The sequence below is a fragment of the Syzygium oleosum genome, unplaced genomic scaffold (genome assembly GCF_021117445.2).
Source record: "Syzygium oleosum isolate NSW1041296 unplaced genomic scaffold, Sole_v2.1 Sole_v2.02, whole genome shotgun sequence".
Taxonomy (NCBI): Eukaryota; Viridiplantae; Streptophyta; class Magnoliopsida; order Myrtales; family Myrtaceae; genus Syzygium; species Syzygium oleosum.
In genome coordinates, this window is record NW_026607486.1 from 5732904 (window position 1) to 5750135 (window position 17232).

A 17232-nucleotide genomic window follows, 5' to 3' on the forward strand; every position below is an offset into this window, starting at 1 on the left:
GCAACGTTTACTGCTCAAATCAAGTTATGCCGGATTCGAATTTTATGCAAAGATTAGCTCTCTATAAGTCAGATGGATCGATGGTTATGATTACAAAGACCTTCTGTCGATTAAGTAGTTAAAAAAGGGCATAATTCAACTAACGTGATCCTTCTGGAGATATCAACTTGGGGATTCGTCTGATGTTCAGAGACGATTAAGGAAAAAGAGCAAAAGCACGGGAATTTGATGTCATTTTTCACTTTTGCTCTAAACTCGAAGGGAATATAGCGTAAACGCGATTACTATAGTTTCATTTGGTCCAATAATTGCATGGTGAAGCATGTCCTGCCCATTTTACAGGAACAAAAAGGAAGTAAAAAGGCAAATCGATCAAGGCGAAACTCTTGGTATAAGTAGAGATTATAAGCATGTGGGCCAACCACCAGTTGAGCAAACAAGATGATGCAGGTGGACCGAAGGGATCCAATTGCGTGAGAGATCAATAATTCCACATGGAAGGGGTTCCATACCGGTGGGTCAACGGTCCTTGCCAGTTGCAAGAACTTACACGAGTACAATTTGACCCGGACCTACGGTTTTACTCGGAGAAAAACTTCCTCCAACCACCTTTCTAACTGATAAGTTACGGTCACGAACGTTGCTCGTATTTATGTTTAGTTGATTCTGCGCGTGACTGATGTCCACAAATCGCAACCCATCAAGCAAAGAGGTGGTTGGAGAAATTCTTACCAACCTGAATTGGGAGAAGAATACAGCATGTTATTTGTATAATCAATTCCAACTTTTCAGCAAACAATAATCTGAGCGATGTGTTTGTTACTTAAAGAAGAAATTAAAGGAAATATAGTTTTACGTTTTACTTAAAATTCAAGATATTATTTAGTTTAAAAAAGAAGAAATCAAAGGAAATATAGTTTTACGTTTCGGCAAACAATAATCCGAGTGATGTGTTTGTTACTTAAAGAAGAAATTAAAGGAAAATATAGTTTTACGTTTTACTTAAAATTCAAGATATTATTTAGTTTTAGAAAGTATGAAAAAAGTTATACGAATTTTCATGGTAATACAAGCATATTTTGAAAGGTTTTGAGCATTTTACATTAAAAAAATCTAAGGTACACCGTGAGATTTTGAAATCTAATAAAAGCGAAAAGTGAAAGGCACTTCAAAAAGGATACAGATATTATGTCGGATCAAATTTTTTCTTCCATTGATAGGAATATTTTAGTTTATATGTTGGTGATCTTCGTATCTTATAAAAGTGCTCCGATAGGAAATTTTCTTGGAAAATGTCGATGCAAAGAAAGAGGAATTTCTTCTCCGTACTTGAATATCTAGATTAAGTGCATCGCAATCGTTTATTTTAGAGATAATGACACAACTAGTCTCTGAATTTTGACTTAATATGCAATATAGTCTCTAAACTTTTAATTTGTTTAGTTTGATTCCTGCAATTTTAGTACTTGTTCAATGTAGTTTATGATCTTAGCTTAATGGAAGGACTACATTGAACATTTTTATATAGTTTAGAGACTAAATTGAACATGTACAAAAAATTCAGGAATTACATTATACAGATTAAAATTTCAGGGATCATATTATATATTTGGCTAAATTTCAGGGACTATTTGTACCTATTTCCCTTTATTTTATGGGTTCCACGAGTATGTCCACGGGCATTTCACAAAACTAACGGCGGTGAATGTAGTTGACTTACCGGATCGGAGATCAGGCAAAGGAATTTTCCAAAGAAAAAGAGGGTAAGATTTTGCAAATCTAGCAATTTACGTAAGCAAAGCAGAAACATGCCACGTAAGTGGAGACAATTGGACAGACCAAAAGTCCCTTCCTAAGTTTCCAACTAGCGCAGAAATTGAAGAAAGATATCTTTTTGTCTTCTTCCCTCGGGGGCGACGCTGGAACTTGTTGAGTGAATACACTGCACGTACGCAGGATCGTTTGTTTTCTTGCTCGACTGTTGAAATTGACTGTGCTCGTACTGCGATATCGCGTGGAAAAACGACCGACGGATAAAACACTTCGATCGTTCTCGACTGCTGGGGATCATTTGGAGGCATCGAGATTCGCGTGGCGACTGTGGGCTGCCGTTGCTTTTCCCTGACGTCCCATAAAGAACATTCTTCCTCGCCATATTCGAAGTCTCTCAAGAGTGCTTAGCTCTGCATTTTGCAGCTGTTCCGACTTTGGATGAGTGTAATGTCATCGTTTTCTAAGTGATTCTTTTTTCCATTTTTCTGTTCTTGAGTTCTTTTGGTGTTTCTGGCTCTGGAGCACTCTTCTCTTGAAGAATCGAGAGTCTTTAACTTTGTGTGCAAAGCTGATGAGGCTTGAGCGGGAGATGATGATCTGGTGAGCTGAAACGGGTGTGAGCGATTACCTGGCGAATTTTTTTGAAGTGGGCTTAGTTGCAGGAGTTTGTGGAATGAATGGTTGCTAACCAAGTTCGCTCTTTGAGTTCGTACAAAGGAGACAAGAATTCCCTTAATTATCTCTTCAATCTCAGTCTTGCCGTTTTCATCTATTGCACGTCTGCTGGGATACTTTAAAACGAAGCATAAGATTCGTTAGAGTTTGCAATCCATTTAAGTCTTGGCCTGCAAAAGGGTAATTATGGTTGATTGATTCGTGAGCATCGGACAACGCTGATTCGTGTTTCTGCCGAGCCGAATTTGAGTTTTGAGTTCTTGATTTTGTTGGTGATAAAATGAAAGGAGCTGTCTTTGTGGCCCTTGCTGCAACAATTGGTAATTTCCTCCAAGGATGGGACAATGCCACCATTGCAGGTAGTCACAGCTTACTATGCAGGATGAATGTTGAATTATTTTATTTCAAGAGAACCTTTGAAGTTATTGGCAGTTCTCACAAGAATGTAAATGTATGGTGTGCTGTAGATGTCTGTTGGCATTTGAACTGACAAAATTTTCCTTTCTTTTTTTTTATTCTCCTTGATGTTATCCTGCAGGAGCTATAGTCTACATAAAAGAAGACCTTGACTTGGGATCAACTGTAGAGGGCCTTGTTGTGGCTGTGTCGCTCATTGGAGCCACGGTCATAACTACATGCTCAGGGCCTGTATCAGATTGGCTTGGTCGCCGCCCAATGCTTATCATGTCATCTATTCTGTATTTCATTAGTGGCTTGGTGATGCTATGGTCCCCCAATGTCTACGTTTTATGCTTAGGAAGATTGTTAGATGGATTTGGAATCGGTCTTGCCGTTACTCTCGTCCCGTTGTATATATCTGAGACTGCCCCAGCTGATATTAGGGGATTGCTCAATACTCTTCCACAGTTCATGGGTTCGGGTGCAATGTTTTTGTCATACTGTATGATATTTGGGATGTCTCTGTCAGCTTCACCTAGCTGGAGAATAATGCTCGGGGTTCTTTCGATTCCATCAGTTATTTACTTTGTGTTCACGGTTTTTTTCTTGCCTGAGTCCCCACGGTGGCTTGTAAGTAAAGGGAAGATGGTCGAGGCAAAACAAGTTCTCCAGAGACTACGTGGGAGGGAAGATGTTTCAGGTTCATCTCCGTGTTCTTGCTTTCTAAGCTTAATAAAGATCATTGTGCTAGATTAATAAGACTAGTGTTTATAGATAGTACCAGAGGCTCATTGATTTGATTGGTTCTGTACGATTCTCAAGACATCAATGAGCGGCACCAGCTTGTATGCTGGCTGAACACATTTGGCACTTAATACGTTCTCCTTTTTGGCTGATTAATAAAGATAAGAAGCATGTCCAATAATGGTACAGGTGAGCCTTGTAGAAGCTTGCATTTAGTGGACCTGCCAAGTTGGCCAGCTCCTGCTCATCGCCGGCACGGATTGTCCTGTTTTTAAGGACATGTAGTCAATTAAAAATGTGTGCCCCAGGATTGAGTGACGTTATCCTCGTCACGAATATGGAATTTCAATGCAGTGGGAGAATTAAAGATGGATCCTTATGTTTTCTCACCATGGCAACCATTCGATAGCTTTCATCTTCAATTCAGCCTCCCATATACTCTTCAAATTACTCATCTACAAGTGATTCACATGGCTCCATGACAGGCCATGACTTATGCACTGGCGATGCATGATTGCTATAATCTAACATGCACATCTAGCTTTGACGCATGCAGATGTTCTGCAGCATAATATGCATTTAGTGGAAATAAGCTTTTCATGCCGATGAAGTCAATCCTAGAGTAGATAAAGAAGCATCACAAAAGATTTATCAATTAATCAGCCTGGCTAATATAGACGTTCTGACATTTTTTTACTAGGTTTGGCATGCCCTCCTTTCCTAGGCTGAATTGGTTGGAGATTAGTATATCTGTTGTACCTGCCATTCCCTGATTAGATGAATATCTTTGGCCTCTTTTCATAGATCTTGCTGAAATATTTTACAGGTGAGATGGCTCTATTAGTTGAAGGTCTTGGAATTGGTGGTGAAACATCAATAGAAGAATACATGATAGGTCCCGCTGATGAGGCTGATGATCACGAGCCATCTGCCGAAAAAGGCAGGATCAAATTATATGGACCTGAAGAAGGTCTCTCCTGGGTTGCTAAACCTGTGGCTGGACAGAGTTCTCTTGCCCTTATCTCCCGCCAGGGAACCATGACTAACCAAAACGTGCCTCTTATGGACCCTTTAGTTACTCTCTTTGGCAGTGTCCACGAAAAGCTTCCCGAGACAGGAAGCATGAAAAGCATGCTTTTCCCTAATTTCGGCAGCATGTTCAGTACAACAGCGGACCCTCATGTTAAAGACAAGGAGTGGGATGAAGAGAGTGTGCAAAGGGAAGAAGGCGAGGATTATGCTTCCGAGGCTGGTGGAGGGGACTCTGATGAGAATTTGCACAGTCCACTGATCTCGCGCCAAACAACAAGCATTGAGAAGGAAGTGGGCCCTCCTGCTTCACACGGAAGTATTCTGAGTACAAGGCGCCATAGTAGTCTGATGCAAGGAACAGGGGAGCAGGTTGGAAGCACGGGAATTGGTGGCGGCTGGCAGTTGGCGTGGAAATGGACTGAGAGAGAAGGCGAGGATGGGAAAAAAGAGGGAGGATTTAAGAGAATCTATTTGCACGAGGAGGGAGTTCCGGGGTCACGACGTGGTTCCCTTGTTTCGCTTCCTGGGGTTGATGTCCCTGCTGAAGATGAATTTGTCCCAGCTGCTGCTTTAGTTAGCCAACCTGCTTTGTATTCTAAGGAACTTATGGATCAGCATCCACTAGGACCAGCTATGGTTCATCCATCTGAAACCGCCTCGAAGGGTCCAATTTGGGCCGCTCTTCTTGAACCAGGAGTGAAGCATGCATTATTTGTTGGGATGGGAATACAGATACTTCAGCAGGTATCATCATGTGGTTTCATTTAAGTCCATTTCTTGCTGCTTTTTTTTATAAGCTCTCATTTGGGTAACAATAAACCTCAACAAAGGTTTTTCACGAGAACTTTCTTAACACCATCGATCCATGTAATCTGCACTATGGTTAAGCTTTCTTATTCCGGGGACATGGAGTCATTAACCTGATGGCAATATGCATTCTCTATGTTTGCAATAAGTCTGTAGGCATCCATCTTCCATTGTTTGGTCCAGTTCTGGGATCAAGTAAATGACCCTATGGTTTGTCTGGATCTTCGTATTTGGTCCTTCCTCAATGGCAAATTGCAACAAGCCAAAGCTTTTATTGTTTTAGCAAGTCATGTATAAATGGGATCATGAATTTGACATTGAGCATTGCTGACACGCTTATAATACAGTTTTCTGGAATAAATGGAGTTCTCTACTACACTCCTCAAATTCTTGAAGATGCTGGAGTTGAAAATCTTCTTGCAAACCTAGGGATCAGCTCAGAATCCGCGTCATTTCTTATTAGCGCATTCACGACTTTCTTAATGCTACCATGTATAGCTGTGGGCATGAGGCTTATGGATACCTCTGGAAGAAGGTAAACATCTCTCTCTCTCTCTCTCTCTCTCTCTCTCTCTCTCTCTCTCTCTCTCTCTCTCTCTCTCTCTCTCTCTCTCTCTCTCACCGATTTTTGAGGAACAGGACACTGGACTTGATGGCATATCTACGTTCCTCTATAATTTCATGAAATATGGAGATGTTCCAACTTTTCACCTCTTTATTTTTGGTGGTGTTACAATCAATCAATTTGCATTGATGCAGGACGCTCCTTTTGACTACGATTCCGGTGCTCATCGTGACACTTGTAGTATTAGTAATCGTCGAACTGGTGGGTTCGAGCTCGGTGGTCAGCTCCTTGATTGCGACCATTTGTGTGGTGGTCTACTTCTGCTGCTTCATGACGGCTTATGGTCCTATTCCAAATATCCTGTGCTCTGAGATATTCCCCACAAGGGTGCGCGGTCTCTGCATCACAATATGTGCATTAGTCTTCTGGATAGGAGACATCATCGTGACCGATACGCTGCCTGTGTTGCTCGATTCGATCGGCTTAGCTGGCATCTTCGGCATTTATGCCGTCGTGTGCGTCATATCTTGGGTCTTCGTCTTTTTAAAAGTTCCGGAAACCAAAGGCATGCCTCTTGAAGTCATCACCGAGTTCTTCTCAGTCGGAGCGAGGCAAATAGCTACTGCAAAAAATTAGTGATTTGAAGTAATCAGCCTCTCGTCTGTATGTACTGCTCTTTTCGGTTCTGAAGGAGTCCTCCTCAGAGGATTTAGGGGGTCATAACTATTTTGATAGTAGAGTATGTGATGGCTTCAAGGTTACCGTCATATTTGTTATGAACTTCTTGTTTTGTATTGTGATGCATAAAGCAAGATTTTTTGGCACGTCCTTTACTTTCAGGGGCAATACCAACAATGCTCGTATGTGCCCTGAGTACCAGCAAATAGGTGTCTTGTTCCTTCAAAAAACCGTATGATCATGCCAAACCTCTGAGCAAAAGGAAGTGTAATGTTATCACGGTGTACATACCAAACAATTCATGATTCGAAGCGAGCGAAGATGATCTGAAAGCTGAGATACCATTTTAGCTTGAAGCAATTTCATGCACATTTTATTTCACGAGAAAGAAAAAGTGCTGAGGGAGAGAGAGAGAGAGAGACAGACAGACATCAGGGCATTCCAGAAAAATGCAATAATTCGCATCGATGTAAGGATATTTACGTTAGATACAAAACCATTCAATTTACAACCAACCAGCTTATGTTTCTCTTCTTTTCCCAACTCTCAGCTCCTTCTCAGTAAAAAATGAAAGCAGGCTCTAAAAGGGAGCCTACTGCTTTTGAATTTCCTCAGCGGATGATTGGCTGATAGAAGAACTTGAAGATGAGTGCTCCGATTCGGAAGAATTTGATGATTGATTCTGTGAGGCACTCTGCTCACCGTCTACTGGCGATGATTGGAACTTTAAGGGTCTTTCAAAATCCTGGGCGTTCTTCCGGTCAATTACCAGTTTATCAAATTTCTGGTCCTGCAACAATCAAAAGTAAATGAATACATCAAACATGATGATGTATAAAAACCCCGGAGGCAGCTCATTCTCCTTATGAATGAGTGAACTCATACACGTAGATTTGTCTTGATCTTCATGTATGTAGATTGTACACAGCACAACAAGAAGATCCAACAAAACAAGAATCCAGAATATCTACCGAAGAAATAAAAAAAATATGTTACAAAAAACACAAAAGACTGAGAATTGTCAAGATTTGACACTTAACCCATTTTTTGGAAAGTCCAATTTTCCCATGAGACTGATTAAATTTGAGTCATTTTTAGCATGGACACAAGCAGTGAGCACAATAGAATGACATGAATCACACTTCTGAATACATAATGGTGTTTAAAGCAAGCAGAACATAAAACCTAGAACACGAACTGAAGATAATCATTTGCAATATGCAAATAAGGAAGTCCATTATCAACAACAGAACAGCTAATTGATTGACATGGAGAAATAGTGCTTACCATCTGTAGAGCTTCCAGTTTCCTTTGCAGTTCCTCATGTTCAGCTTGTATACGGAAGGGAACGCCATGCTTCTGATACACATTAGTTTGTGCCAAGTCTTCATCTATGTCACTCGCCGTGGTTGCAAAAGGATGATTCACAGGAATCCACCTCACCGTGTCAGGATCGACATCAGGCGGTATCATATCACCTTCTTTCAGAAACATGGTGGGCCTCTTCCACTGATAAGCCCGTGACCTTCTCTTCTTATGAATTGCCTGTTGCTCTTTAGTAAGTGTAACTGGAGCCAACCGATAAACCTTTCCACACATCTCCAGCGTTGAGTTACTCTTACCAACTTTGACTAGTGGGTTGTTGAATGGATCGTCATACTTGAGGGGCCTGGAGCTGTGATGAAAATCACAGGGGATGTTAAAACAACTGTTCATGAGGCGAAACACAGGCTGAATGGTACAGAGACATACACAATCCAGAGATGAATGCACCAAAAAAGATGTGCCAGGAAAAAAGAATTAGAGGATTAGTAATCATACATGCCTCTTCTATCAGATCTCAACTGCCCACGTCTCACAAGATCAGCTACAGAGCCCGAACGATTGTAGTTCGCCTTCCTTGCTTTCAAGACTCTCACAGCAATGAACACAAATGCAGTCACAATGCATAACCCAAAAGCAAATCCAGCACGAGACTTTCTTTTCATCTGATAAGCAAGAAACACCCACAAAGGAATTAGAACGAACGCCCGAACTCTCTCAACAGAAAAGTAAACTCACTAAGTTAAGCCAAACCCACCCAAAACATCGCCTATTTCAGATGGTTCCGATCACAGATTAAACCAATTCAAGTTCCAACAACCAGTAGGAGACAAACGCAACATTTCAGATGATTCATTCACCACATAAGCGAGAAAGCTTTACAATAACAAACAGCATCGTAGAGCTCTAACAAGTGCAAACAGTAAAAAATTTCATTTTTTCCATGCGTTCATTCCCGCTTCTTCCTTAAGAGCTGAAATCAACCCCCAGTGAAATGAAAATGAGAGAGTAAAGAGAGAGATTTTACCACGTAAACAACCGGTGGCCAAGAAGTGACAATGCCATGGAATTTAGCAAGTGGGTCTCCTTCCTCTGACTTAACGACCTCTTCTTGATCAGACCTGGGTTCGCCGGAGCTCACTGGATCCACAACCGCCCTCAGCACGAACCTTCTGTCGGATCTAACCACATCCCACCTCACATTCTCACGCTTCAACCCGAACTCCGTTCTCAAATCCCAGAGAACCCGGCGCTTCAAGACGCAAACGCAAGGCTGCTGCACGGCACAAACCCACACGCAGTCAAAAAGCTTTTTATGGGAAGAGAGAGAAATGGTAAAAAAAAACCCATGGGAACTGCGACGTTTGACGCCACCTGAAGAGAGGCAGAAGGAACGTGAAGGGACCAAACCGAGGACATGCTGGGAAGGGCATGACGGGAGCGATGATGGGTCTGAGAAAATGTCATGGTTGCGGTCATGTGGGAGCGAGAGTTCTTTAGGGTTCTTGATTTACCATTGCCAATTTGCAAAAGCAGCGAGATTGATCGCTTTGGTCACCAGATCCTTGACAGAGTGATATAGAACTTCTGTGGACAATATAACAACCGTGGATCCGTGGCGCAATGGTAGCGCGTCTGACTCCAGATCAGAAGGTTGCGTGTTCGATTCACGTCGGGTTCAATCCCCACCATTTTTTGCATTTTTTGGTTGGATCGTGTGTGGATCTTTCTCATAATTGTTCAATGCAGAATAAAATTAACTCACTCATAGAATTACGATTTGCTGCGGTATTATCAACAAGATTTCTCGATTCTTGAGAAGTTAGCAAGATGATCGATCACGACATCGATACACCTTCGTTTTAAACTGTAAGGAAGCATAACCGGACTCGATGCAGAGAAGCACGCGATGCAGACAATTAATCTTTCATGTACGACAAGTGAGGTATAGAGGAACGACACATAAATTGGAGTCGCATGAATATATATACTCAACCATCAAGTAATGTAATTTACAGGTTTCGCATTCTGTGATCAAGTCATCACTCATCAGTAAGCAAGAGAATCAACTTTCCAACACATTTGCAAGTAATATGACCAAGCACAATCAGGTGCTGACTGGGGAGCAGAACTTTGGTACCCTACAAACCACTCCACAATTGTACACAAAATTTTTGAGAATACTACCTACAAGATTCGGTTCCTGGGTTTTTTTTTTTGCTTCGGAAAGTACTCGAGCCGATGCAGAAACAAGGCATGTGGCTCGACAGATGATGGCATTGACTTCCCTTTTATCAGTTTGCGGGATAAATAGTACCTAATCAAGAAACAAGGACACCCCCACAACCACAACAAACATCCACCTTCGACTTTGGAGGGCATCGTGGCGAGACGATTCTCAGCATGCTCGCAGTTTTTATGAGAAAATTGCAACTGCCGAAGCTAATTATATGATTAAGGACTGGACAGTAGATCTTGCTGACGGAACGGAAAGCCTTTTTCATTATTCTGGGGATTGCGTTCCCCAGGAACATCCACGCTAGCTGTGATGCTAGCAGCATTGGTGTCCAGAGACCGTGTGTCGTTATCCGAGGGACGGATCTTTCTAGGATGAGTTTGGTGTGCATGTGTTGGTGAATGCTCGGGCGAATCTCCAGGGCTTCCACCCAGAGTCCTAGTCTGAGGTTCTGCTTTCCCATCAGTCTTCTTCTTTAAGGCGTTCTTGTGCCACTGTTTCAGGGCCTTCGAAGTTTGTTCGTCAAAGATCGATCTCTTCATGGTCGATCCCATCTGATATTCCCAAATGAGGTGGAAAATGCATACATGATTAGCAATCTTCTTGTCTTCTTAATGCAATGTATGCCAGACATTATGGCAAGCACGCAACCATTTGCATTTCAGACTAGGTGAGGCTATTTACTGACTCCTAAAAATCTCCTGAGTTTGCTTTATATTTTGCATCTACCGTAAAAATTTCCTATAAAAATGCAAAGAAACACATTTAGCTAGCACCAGTTTATATGGAGGGATGCGGCAGCAGTCCCTTACCTGAGTGACAAGAGCATATAGGGGGAGTGTGCTGTAACTGCAGAGAATTTGGACCCCAACCCTGAGAGATTAAAGCTATCGTTCATTGTTCAGTCATTTGCATGAAAATTACACAGTAAGCTTGAAAGAATACTTTTGGAACAACTTGATTCGTACATACTAAGGTGGAAATCATATACAAAGTATAATGGCTTACCCCAGTGCAACCCGTATCACGACAAGGGTAAAATTGTCGTGAAAGCAGGATTTCAGACCGAATTCATACTGCATCAAGAGGAAGATTTAGAAAAACCAACTCGCAAAATGAATGAATTCAATGGTTAGAAATTGGAGTTCATTAGTTACCCAAATCCAAAAGAAGTAGGTAATCTCGAATGCGTTCTGCACAGGATGTACAAACTAGTGAGGGAGTCTCCACAAAGCATGATATTAAAGAAATGCAAGGCTAACGAGAACAAGAGCTATACAATAACATCATGACATGCCGTTGCCCAGTAAGAAAGTTACTATGCCCATTGCAGTGTCATTGCAGATATGCAAGTGAGTAGGTAGCATCTAAACATTTGTTTAACTCGATCACTACTGCCCAATAATCCCAACTTCCAAATAAAGGAGAATTTATTACCTGAAATAGGACGAAATGGATTAGATATAGCACTAACTGTGGCCAACCAAACCAAAAATGCCGGTCGGAGACTTGTACGAGGGGTATCCCTTGAACTACAGCGTGTCTCTCTTGGATCTCAAGAGCCATCTGTGTTATGATAGATTGCAATTTCGTCCCGACAGCTAAGATCACCTTCAAGAAAGTACAAAAATGATATCTCAAACATAGCGAAACAAAAGAAAGCAAGGCTTCTTCCAATAGTCAAACATAACTTAAACATTTACTGTCAAAAATTTTCTTACCACTACAGGTAGAATAGACAGCCAAAACATAGCTTGCCAACCTGGAAAGTCAGATGGTTATGAACGAACTCCTTAACTTATAGATTAAACAGAAGCATAATTTATAGTAATGCTATATTTAATTTGATTGAGAGGAACTTTACCGTGGACATTCATAAGTAGGAAGATCACTACAGAAGCCCACAAAGGCGGACTGTCAAAACAACAGTAGAACTATGTCAGACAGTGATAATACTTGAAGACTCACCAAAGCATATGCAGCGAGAGACCTTGTTTAAAGATATAGTCGTTCCGATGCATTACCTGATTCCGACCACTACTTTGAAGTCATCTTCTAGTGACCGTTTTATGTACTTTTGAAAATCGAATTTGCTCCCCGGTGCTAAATGAACCTGTTAGAAGATAATAAAGAATTCACGAGGGAAATATGAACCGAAATGAATTTCGGAGGAACCCACCGTAACAAATCCATGTCTCATGGTCAAGTAGTCAGCCCTACGAACCGCCCGAAAAAATTGCCGGAAAAAGCATACCTGTACAGATGATCTTTCAATGACTCTCCAGAACTAACTTTTGTGACTCTGTGAATCGAAACATCCATATCTAACTTTTGTGAATCGAAAAGCTGACAAGGGGAAGAGAAAATGCTGCAAAAATCACTTACGATATAAAAGAGAAACGGTGTCTTGTTCCCCAAGTGACTGTGTTCTCTTACAAACGATGTCTCATGGGTGAGCCTAAACCTTGAAGGATCTGGAAAAGCATGAAAAGACCTCCATTATTCAGCCCCAAATATGGAACTCTTTGATGATTCTATGAGGAAAAACCCGCAGCTATGTAAGTGTACATGAGCTTTATGCTTTCAATCAGGGGAGATTACAGATTCCACATTGGGAATCAATAACGTGCACTTTCATACCGTTCAAGAACTCAAAATCAGTCATTGTCTCCCGCTCCCACACTTTCCATCCGCGAATCTGCATTGAGAAAATTCGAATTCGCTCCTTAGAATTGTTGCAAGTTTAGAAAGTGGACTACATTGTGAATTTTCAGATTCTTTTATTACCTTCAATCTTCCAAGTGTCATGGTCACTGCGCTATATAGAACATGGAACACTGCTAGAAAGAAAATGAAAATGTGTAACTGATGCAACGCATTAACGGAGACCATTGACACGTACCCCTACAATAAGACAACTATTAGTAAAGATCTAGGAGAAAGTTTGCACATATAGTAAGCAATTGTATTTTATGATCTAGCAATCTGCATAGGAAACTAAGACAGAATTGAAAGACTGATCACAATTTATAAACAACCATTTCCAGAAAATTCTTTTGCAGAAAAGAAATACGAGTTTTCCATGGAAATGGAGCGCTAATGCTGTCATACATGTGACAGACTAGAGAGGCAATTGCTCAGGAGTAAAACCAGTGCAGTGACTCGGGTAATTTATTTACTAACTAGGTTAGGGGCATGATGGAAGTGATTCACATCTGAAAATTAAAAGAAAAGCACTTGAACATGTGCCAAGATAGTGTACCATCCAGATTTTTAAGAAACGGTGCTCAAATATTGGCCCAAAAATTTGTATAGCTGATAGGTCATTAAATGAGATGAATGACAAAGTCCAAAGCAAAGGACCACGATGTACTCATCCCCGTTCTGTAATACACTTCCTTCAAAATCATATTTCTTCTAGTTTCGAATGATCAACCTTCCAATGAACCAAATTATAATGTGTGATTGCCCTGCCTCCTTACTTTTGCCAATTTTGTTTTGGCACTCATACTTTGTCCAAGTTTGGTGAGAAAGTTATACACTGCAAATATTCGAACACCAACCCTCAAAGCACCATTAGCAAATCATACTTACCGCTTTACAACCTGCGCCTCCACTGTCAGCCGCTAAGATCCTATGCACGTACCAGAGGAGCCGGCGGTGATGTTCACCGCCGCTGTCTCCTCCTCCTCCTGCTTCTGCTACTTCTCCTCCTCCTCCCCCCTTCTCACCAGCCTCATTGTCTCCATATTGGCTAGAGTGAGCAAGGGGGCATGGTAACATCGTATCTGCCGCATGTTCTGGAATGCAGACTTTAGCTATGTAGTTTTGCCCGAACGTCAATAGCAGCGAAATAAATCCCAGAACCATGAGTTCTGCAGCATTAAAACCAGATTAAGTGGCTACACAAGTGATTTTTGCAAATTGGAAAAGGAAAAACGATTAACATATACGGTTGTACAAGCGGAAAGCCTAAAAGCATAATGTCAAGAAGCAAATAGAAGCAGCAGCCTCACCTCCTTTCAGCTTTTCAAGCGCTTCTAACATGGCCGCCTTACGCTTTTTACGAAATATCTATTGGATGCACAACATGAGTTACTAAAATGAACCATAAGGAAAACAGCGATAGGAAGATGGACAAAGCTCGGTAAAAGAAGAAAGGTTCAGAAGTATATTTAGATGTCAAATCTATGACATCTTGTTTCTTCCCAGTTCACGAAGAAACGCATCATTAAACCAAAATTTGATTGACATACTTTGAATATCACAAAAGGCGATGTCAGCTAGGTTTAACAAAAAGGAGTCTGACCCTCTTGCTTTGCCCGCGATCCAATGGAACCGCAAGAATGCAAGAGAAGGGAAAGATGCATATTACATGAGCATGCCAAAAGCGTCAAACAAGAATGAGTTCCATCTATTACCGTTCCCACAGAATGAAGAACCTTCTCTAATAAGATGGAAATCAAGACGATGCCAGCGCAAACAGCCGAGACAGCCCACGTCGGCGTCTGATCGAGCTCCCTCGATCCGGCGGTTGCGCCACCTCCGGCCATTTCTAAATTAGCTCAAACAAAACTTAGATCATCCAACTCTAATGCCGATCGATCTCTTCAAGAACAAAAAAAAAAAAAAAGGTAACAGTCACATTCATTCAAAGTTTCGGCAGCAGCATGAAGAAAGTGAAATGAATTCTAGAATTTGCTGAAATCACAAAAACCAACTTCTTTCCCCCCCCCCCGCTCTCCTTTGTTCTTATCTTTCGTCCCGGGTACATTGGCCTAATGGAGGTTTTTCTCTCCCCCCCTCTCATAACGGTATTCAAGCAGGGGATGTACGGAGAGACTCATTCGGCGGTTGTTCATCAAGAATGACCCGATTCTCGCAGCCTAATTTCGAGTTTGCCCCTTCCTCAAAGCCCACAAACGCAGGAGAGTTAATAGGGAATTTAGTTACACCATGTCCAATTATAGGATAGCCCCCCACACACGCACACGCACACACGAAGTGTCTTTTCTTTCAATCGTTAAAAAGGAGTCTTGTCTTTCTTTGCAAAAATGAAAAAAAAAAAAAAAAATGGGCGAAGCCCTTCAAACCGGAGTTTCAAAGAACTTCCATGGAAGAGAAGAAGAGAGATCATTACTTGGGGTGATCGACATTGCCTTGCTAATTATTACTGTTAGGGGGCTCAAAGAACACTATCTGGGCTTAACATCAACCTTGACACCCAAAAAAAATAATAAAAAATATATACCATGAGCGAATGCGCTAAGGCATGACAAACATCTCAAATCAGCAACGACGACCGGCGGAGGGGAGATGCAAAAAAATTACGTGGGTTCTGGTTTCCTCTACAACGTACCCGAAACTTTAGCTGGGTATAAAGAGGACAGTTTTCATGCAAAGGCAAAGGACCTCCGAGACACAAACTGTGTTAACTGAACATCCGTCCATTCATGTTGTTGCGGAGGCGAATGAGACGGCCGTGAATTTCTTAGCGCGAACAAGATCGAAAAGAGAAACTTCGAGTGGAAGATAAAGTAATAGTAACATTTCAAAAAATTAATGTCGCCGTTGCCGGGGATCGAACCCGGGTCACCCGCGTGACAGGCGGGAATACTCACCACTATACTACAACGACTTGCTTTGCTCCCTTAAGCGTATATATATTATACATAACTATAAATTAATACTGATTGGTAGTATTTTTAAGAAGAACTTTTAATTTGTTCAATGTAATCCCTAACTTTACATCGATGTGTAATATAGTCCATGAACTTTAATTTATTCATTATGATCCATAAATTTTTTTGTATATATTCAATTTAATCTCTCGAACATATGAAAATATTCAATACTGCCCTTCTATTAATCCAAGTTCAAGAGTTAAATTGAATATTTTCATATAATTCAAGTGCTAAATTGAACATAAACCAAAAGCCATGGGGCCACGTCGGATCAAAGTTGAAGAATCATTTGTATTATTTTTTTTCCTTTTTAAGAGTATCCATCTCCTGGAATCTGTTATTACACTAGTCACATTACTCTGCGCAAGAACAGAAGTATCTGTCAACGGAGACTTTAGACTAAGGTTTTTATGTCTTTTACACTTCCCGGCCTTGCTGGCCATACGACAAAATAAGAACCGCTAAACCACTTTTGCCTATCTCACGTTGCTTTTCCACGTTCCAGTAAATGCTAAGAATTCCAAGTTTTTGCGATCCTCTGAACTAGGGGTGTGCAAAAAACCCAGGACCGCCCGGGACCGGACCGGAACCGGTGGTTCCCAAGGGGACCGGTCCGGTTCCCGATTCCAATTTTTTGGAACCGGTGGGTATCGGTCCGGTTCCCAGTTCCCGATGTGGAACCGCCCACCCGGACAGGACCTGTAATATAATAATAATATATTTATTTTTTAAATTTTTAATTAAAAAAATCTGACCAAAAAAAAATTAAAAAGAAAAAAAGAAAGACGTAACTAGACACTCATAACTCTCTGCTCTCTTATCTCTGGACACTCATTTGATGGGTACCCATTTGATTTATGGATAATGTGGTTAATAGAACCGATCATTGTATAGGAATTGTATGAAAAGTTATGTTCTTTTCTTTTTGTTCCGTTGATCCGATGTTGGTCCACATATTTTTTATTTATTTATCCAGGAAAACTTGGTGGGACCGATTCCATGGACCAGCCCGGGAACCGGACCGGACTGGCGGTCCGGTTCTCTGGCGGGTCCATGAAATCGACGGGCGGTCCTCAGTCCCAAAATTGAGGACCAACACTGTGCGGGTTGGCCCTAGGGTTAGGGGGTGGACCGGCCCAACCCGGACCATGCTCACCCCTACTCTAAACCAAGCTCGGTGACGAAATCGCGGTAATTTTGATAGCAAGGCCTTACGCCATTAACAAAAAGAAAAGTTCATATTAATCGGATCAGTCAACTTAGAACTGTAGTATAAGGTCTTACGAATTCAAGATTGCTTCGTCAATCTAAAATAT

At 41.4% G+C, this 17232-nt stretch overlaps 3 protein-coding genes and 2 non-coding genes across 8 annotated transcripts; 2 read left to right on the forward strand and 3 right to left on the reverse strand.

Moving 5' to 3' along the window:
* Positions 1-1934: 1934 nt before the first annotated feature.
* LOC115664823 (monosaccharide-sensing protein 2-like) lies at positions 1935-6819 on the forward strand. Its single transcript, XM_056306194.1, has 6 exons — positions 1935-2807; positions 2987-3547; positions 4418-5367; positions 5778-5965; positions 6190-6677; positions 6709-6819. The coding sequence occupies exons 1-5, from the start codon at positions 2729-2731 to the stop codon at positions 6629-6631; spliced, it is 2220 nt and encodes a 739-aa protein (XP_056162169.1). The 5' UTR covers positions 1935-2728; the 3' UTR covers positions 6632-6677; positions 6709-6819.
* Positions 6820-7095: 276 nt separating this feature from the next.
* LOC115664847 (protein MULTIPLE CHLOROPLAST DIVISION SITE 1) lies at positions 7096-9529 on the reverse strand. 2 transcript variants are annotated; one of them, XM_030586730.2, is made up of 5 exons: positions 9371-9529; positions 9024-9272; positions 8495-8661; positions 7961-8348; positions 7096-7463 (listed from the first exon to the last, which is right to left on the reverse strand). In XM_030586730.2, exons 1-5 carry the CDS (start codon positions 9473-9475, stop codon positions 7266-7268), a joined length of 1107 nt encoding a protein of 368 aa, XP_030442590.1. In that variant the 5' UTR covers positions 9476-9529; the 3' UTR covers positions 7096-7265. The 2 variants fall into 2 exon arrangements, with proteins under 2 accessions (XP_030442590.1, XP_030442597.1); XM_030586737.2 differs by having other exon boundaries at positions 9024-9269; positions 9371-9527.
* A 76-nt stretch (positions 9530-9605) lies between these two features.
* On the forward strand, positions 9606-9677 carry TRNAW-CCA (transfer RNA tryptophan (anticodon CCA)). The gene has a single exon. It is a non-coding gene; the product is annotated as a tRNA-Trp (tRNA).
* Positions 9678-9963: 286 nt separating this feature from the next.
* On the reverse strand, positions 9964-15710 carry LOC115663818 (MLO-like protein 9). Of its 3 annotated transcripts, XM_056308579.1 has the most exons (16): positions 15484-15710; positions 14654-14840; positions 14249-14306; positions 13827-14107; positions 13020-13136; positions 12873-12930; positions 12618-12706; positions 12412-12486; positions 12257-12345; positions 12097-12146; positions 11954-11994; positions 11670-11843; positions 11390-11425; positions 11241-11308; positions 11045-11105; positions 9964-10786 (listed from the first exon to the last, which is right to left on the reverse strand). In XM_056308579.1, the coding sequence occupies exons 2-16, from the start codon at positions 14783-14785 to the stop codon at positions 10451-10453; spliced, it is 1665 nt and encodes a 554-aa protein (XP_056164554.1). In that variant the 5' UTR covers positions 14786-14840; positions 15484-15710; the 3' UTR covers positions 9964-10450. The 3 variants fall into 3 exon arrangements, with proteins under 3 accessions (XP_056164554.1, XP_030441652.1, XP_056164555.1); XM_030585792.2 differs by lacking the exon at positions 15484-15710 and having other exon boundaries at positions 14654-15024; XM_056308580.1 differs by lacking the exon at positions 15484-15710 and having other exon boundaries at positions 10623-10786; positions 11045-11119; positions 14654-15029.
* Positions 15711-15798: 88 nt separating this feature from the next.
* Positions 15799-15870, reverse strand: TRNAD-GUC (transfer RNA aspartic acid (anticodon GUC)). Its single transcript has one exon. It is a non-coding gene; the product is annotated as a tRNA-Asp (tRNA).
* Positions 15871-17232: the final 1362 nt, after the last annotated feature.

Bases quoted from the DNA above. Each gene is read 5' to 3' on its own strand.
- LOC115664847 (XM_030586730.2), bottom strand. From the start codon at position 9,475: ATGACCGCAACCATGACATTTTCTCAGACCCATCATCGCTCCCGTCAT. The intron at 9,273-9,370 runs GTGGCGTCAAAC...TGTGCCGTGCAG, and splicing joins TTCCTTCTGCCTCTCTTCAG to CAGCCTTGCGTTTGCGTCTT. The intron at 7,464-7,960 runs GTAAGCACTATT...TGATTGTTGCAG, and splicing joins AACTGGAAGCTCTACAGATG to GACCAGAAATTTGATAAACT.
- LOC115663818 (XM_056308579.1), bottom strand. From the start codon at position 14,785: ATGGCCGGAGGTGGCGCAACCGCCGGATCGAGGGAGCTCGATCAGACG. The intron at 12,931-13,019 runs GTAATAAAAGAA...TTCTCAATGCAG, and splicing joins TGACACTTGGAAGATTGAAG to ATTCGCGGATGGAAAGTGTG. The intron at 11,995-12,096 runs GTAAAGTTCCTC...CTGACTTTCCAG, and splicing joins CCTACTTATGAATGTCCACG to GTTGGCAAGCTATGTTTTGG.
- LOC115664823 (XM_056306194.1), top strand. From the start codon at position 2,729: ATGAAAGGAGCTGTCTTTGTGGCCCTTGCTGCAACAATTGGTAATTTC. The intron at 3,548-4,417 runs GTTCATCTCCGT...AATATTTTACAG, and splicing joins TGGGAGGGAAGATGTTTCAG to GTGAGATGGCTCTATTAGTT. The intron at 5,368-5,777 runs GTATCATCATGT...CTTATAATACAG, and splicing joins GAATACAGATACTTCAGCAG to TTTTCTGGAATAAATGGAGT.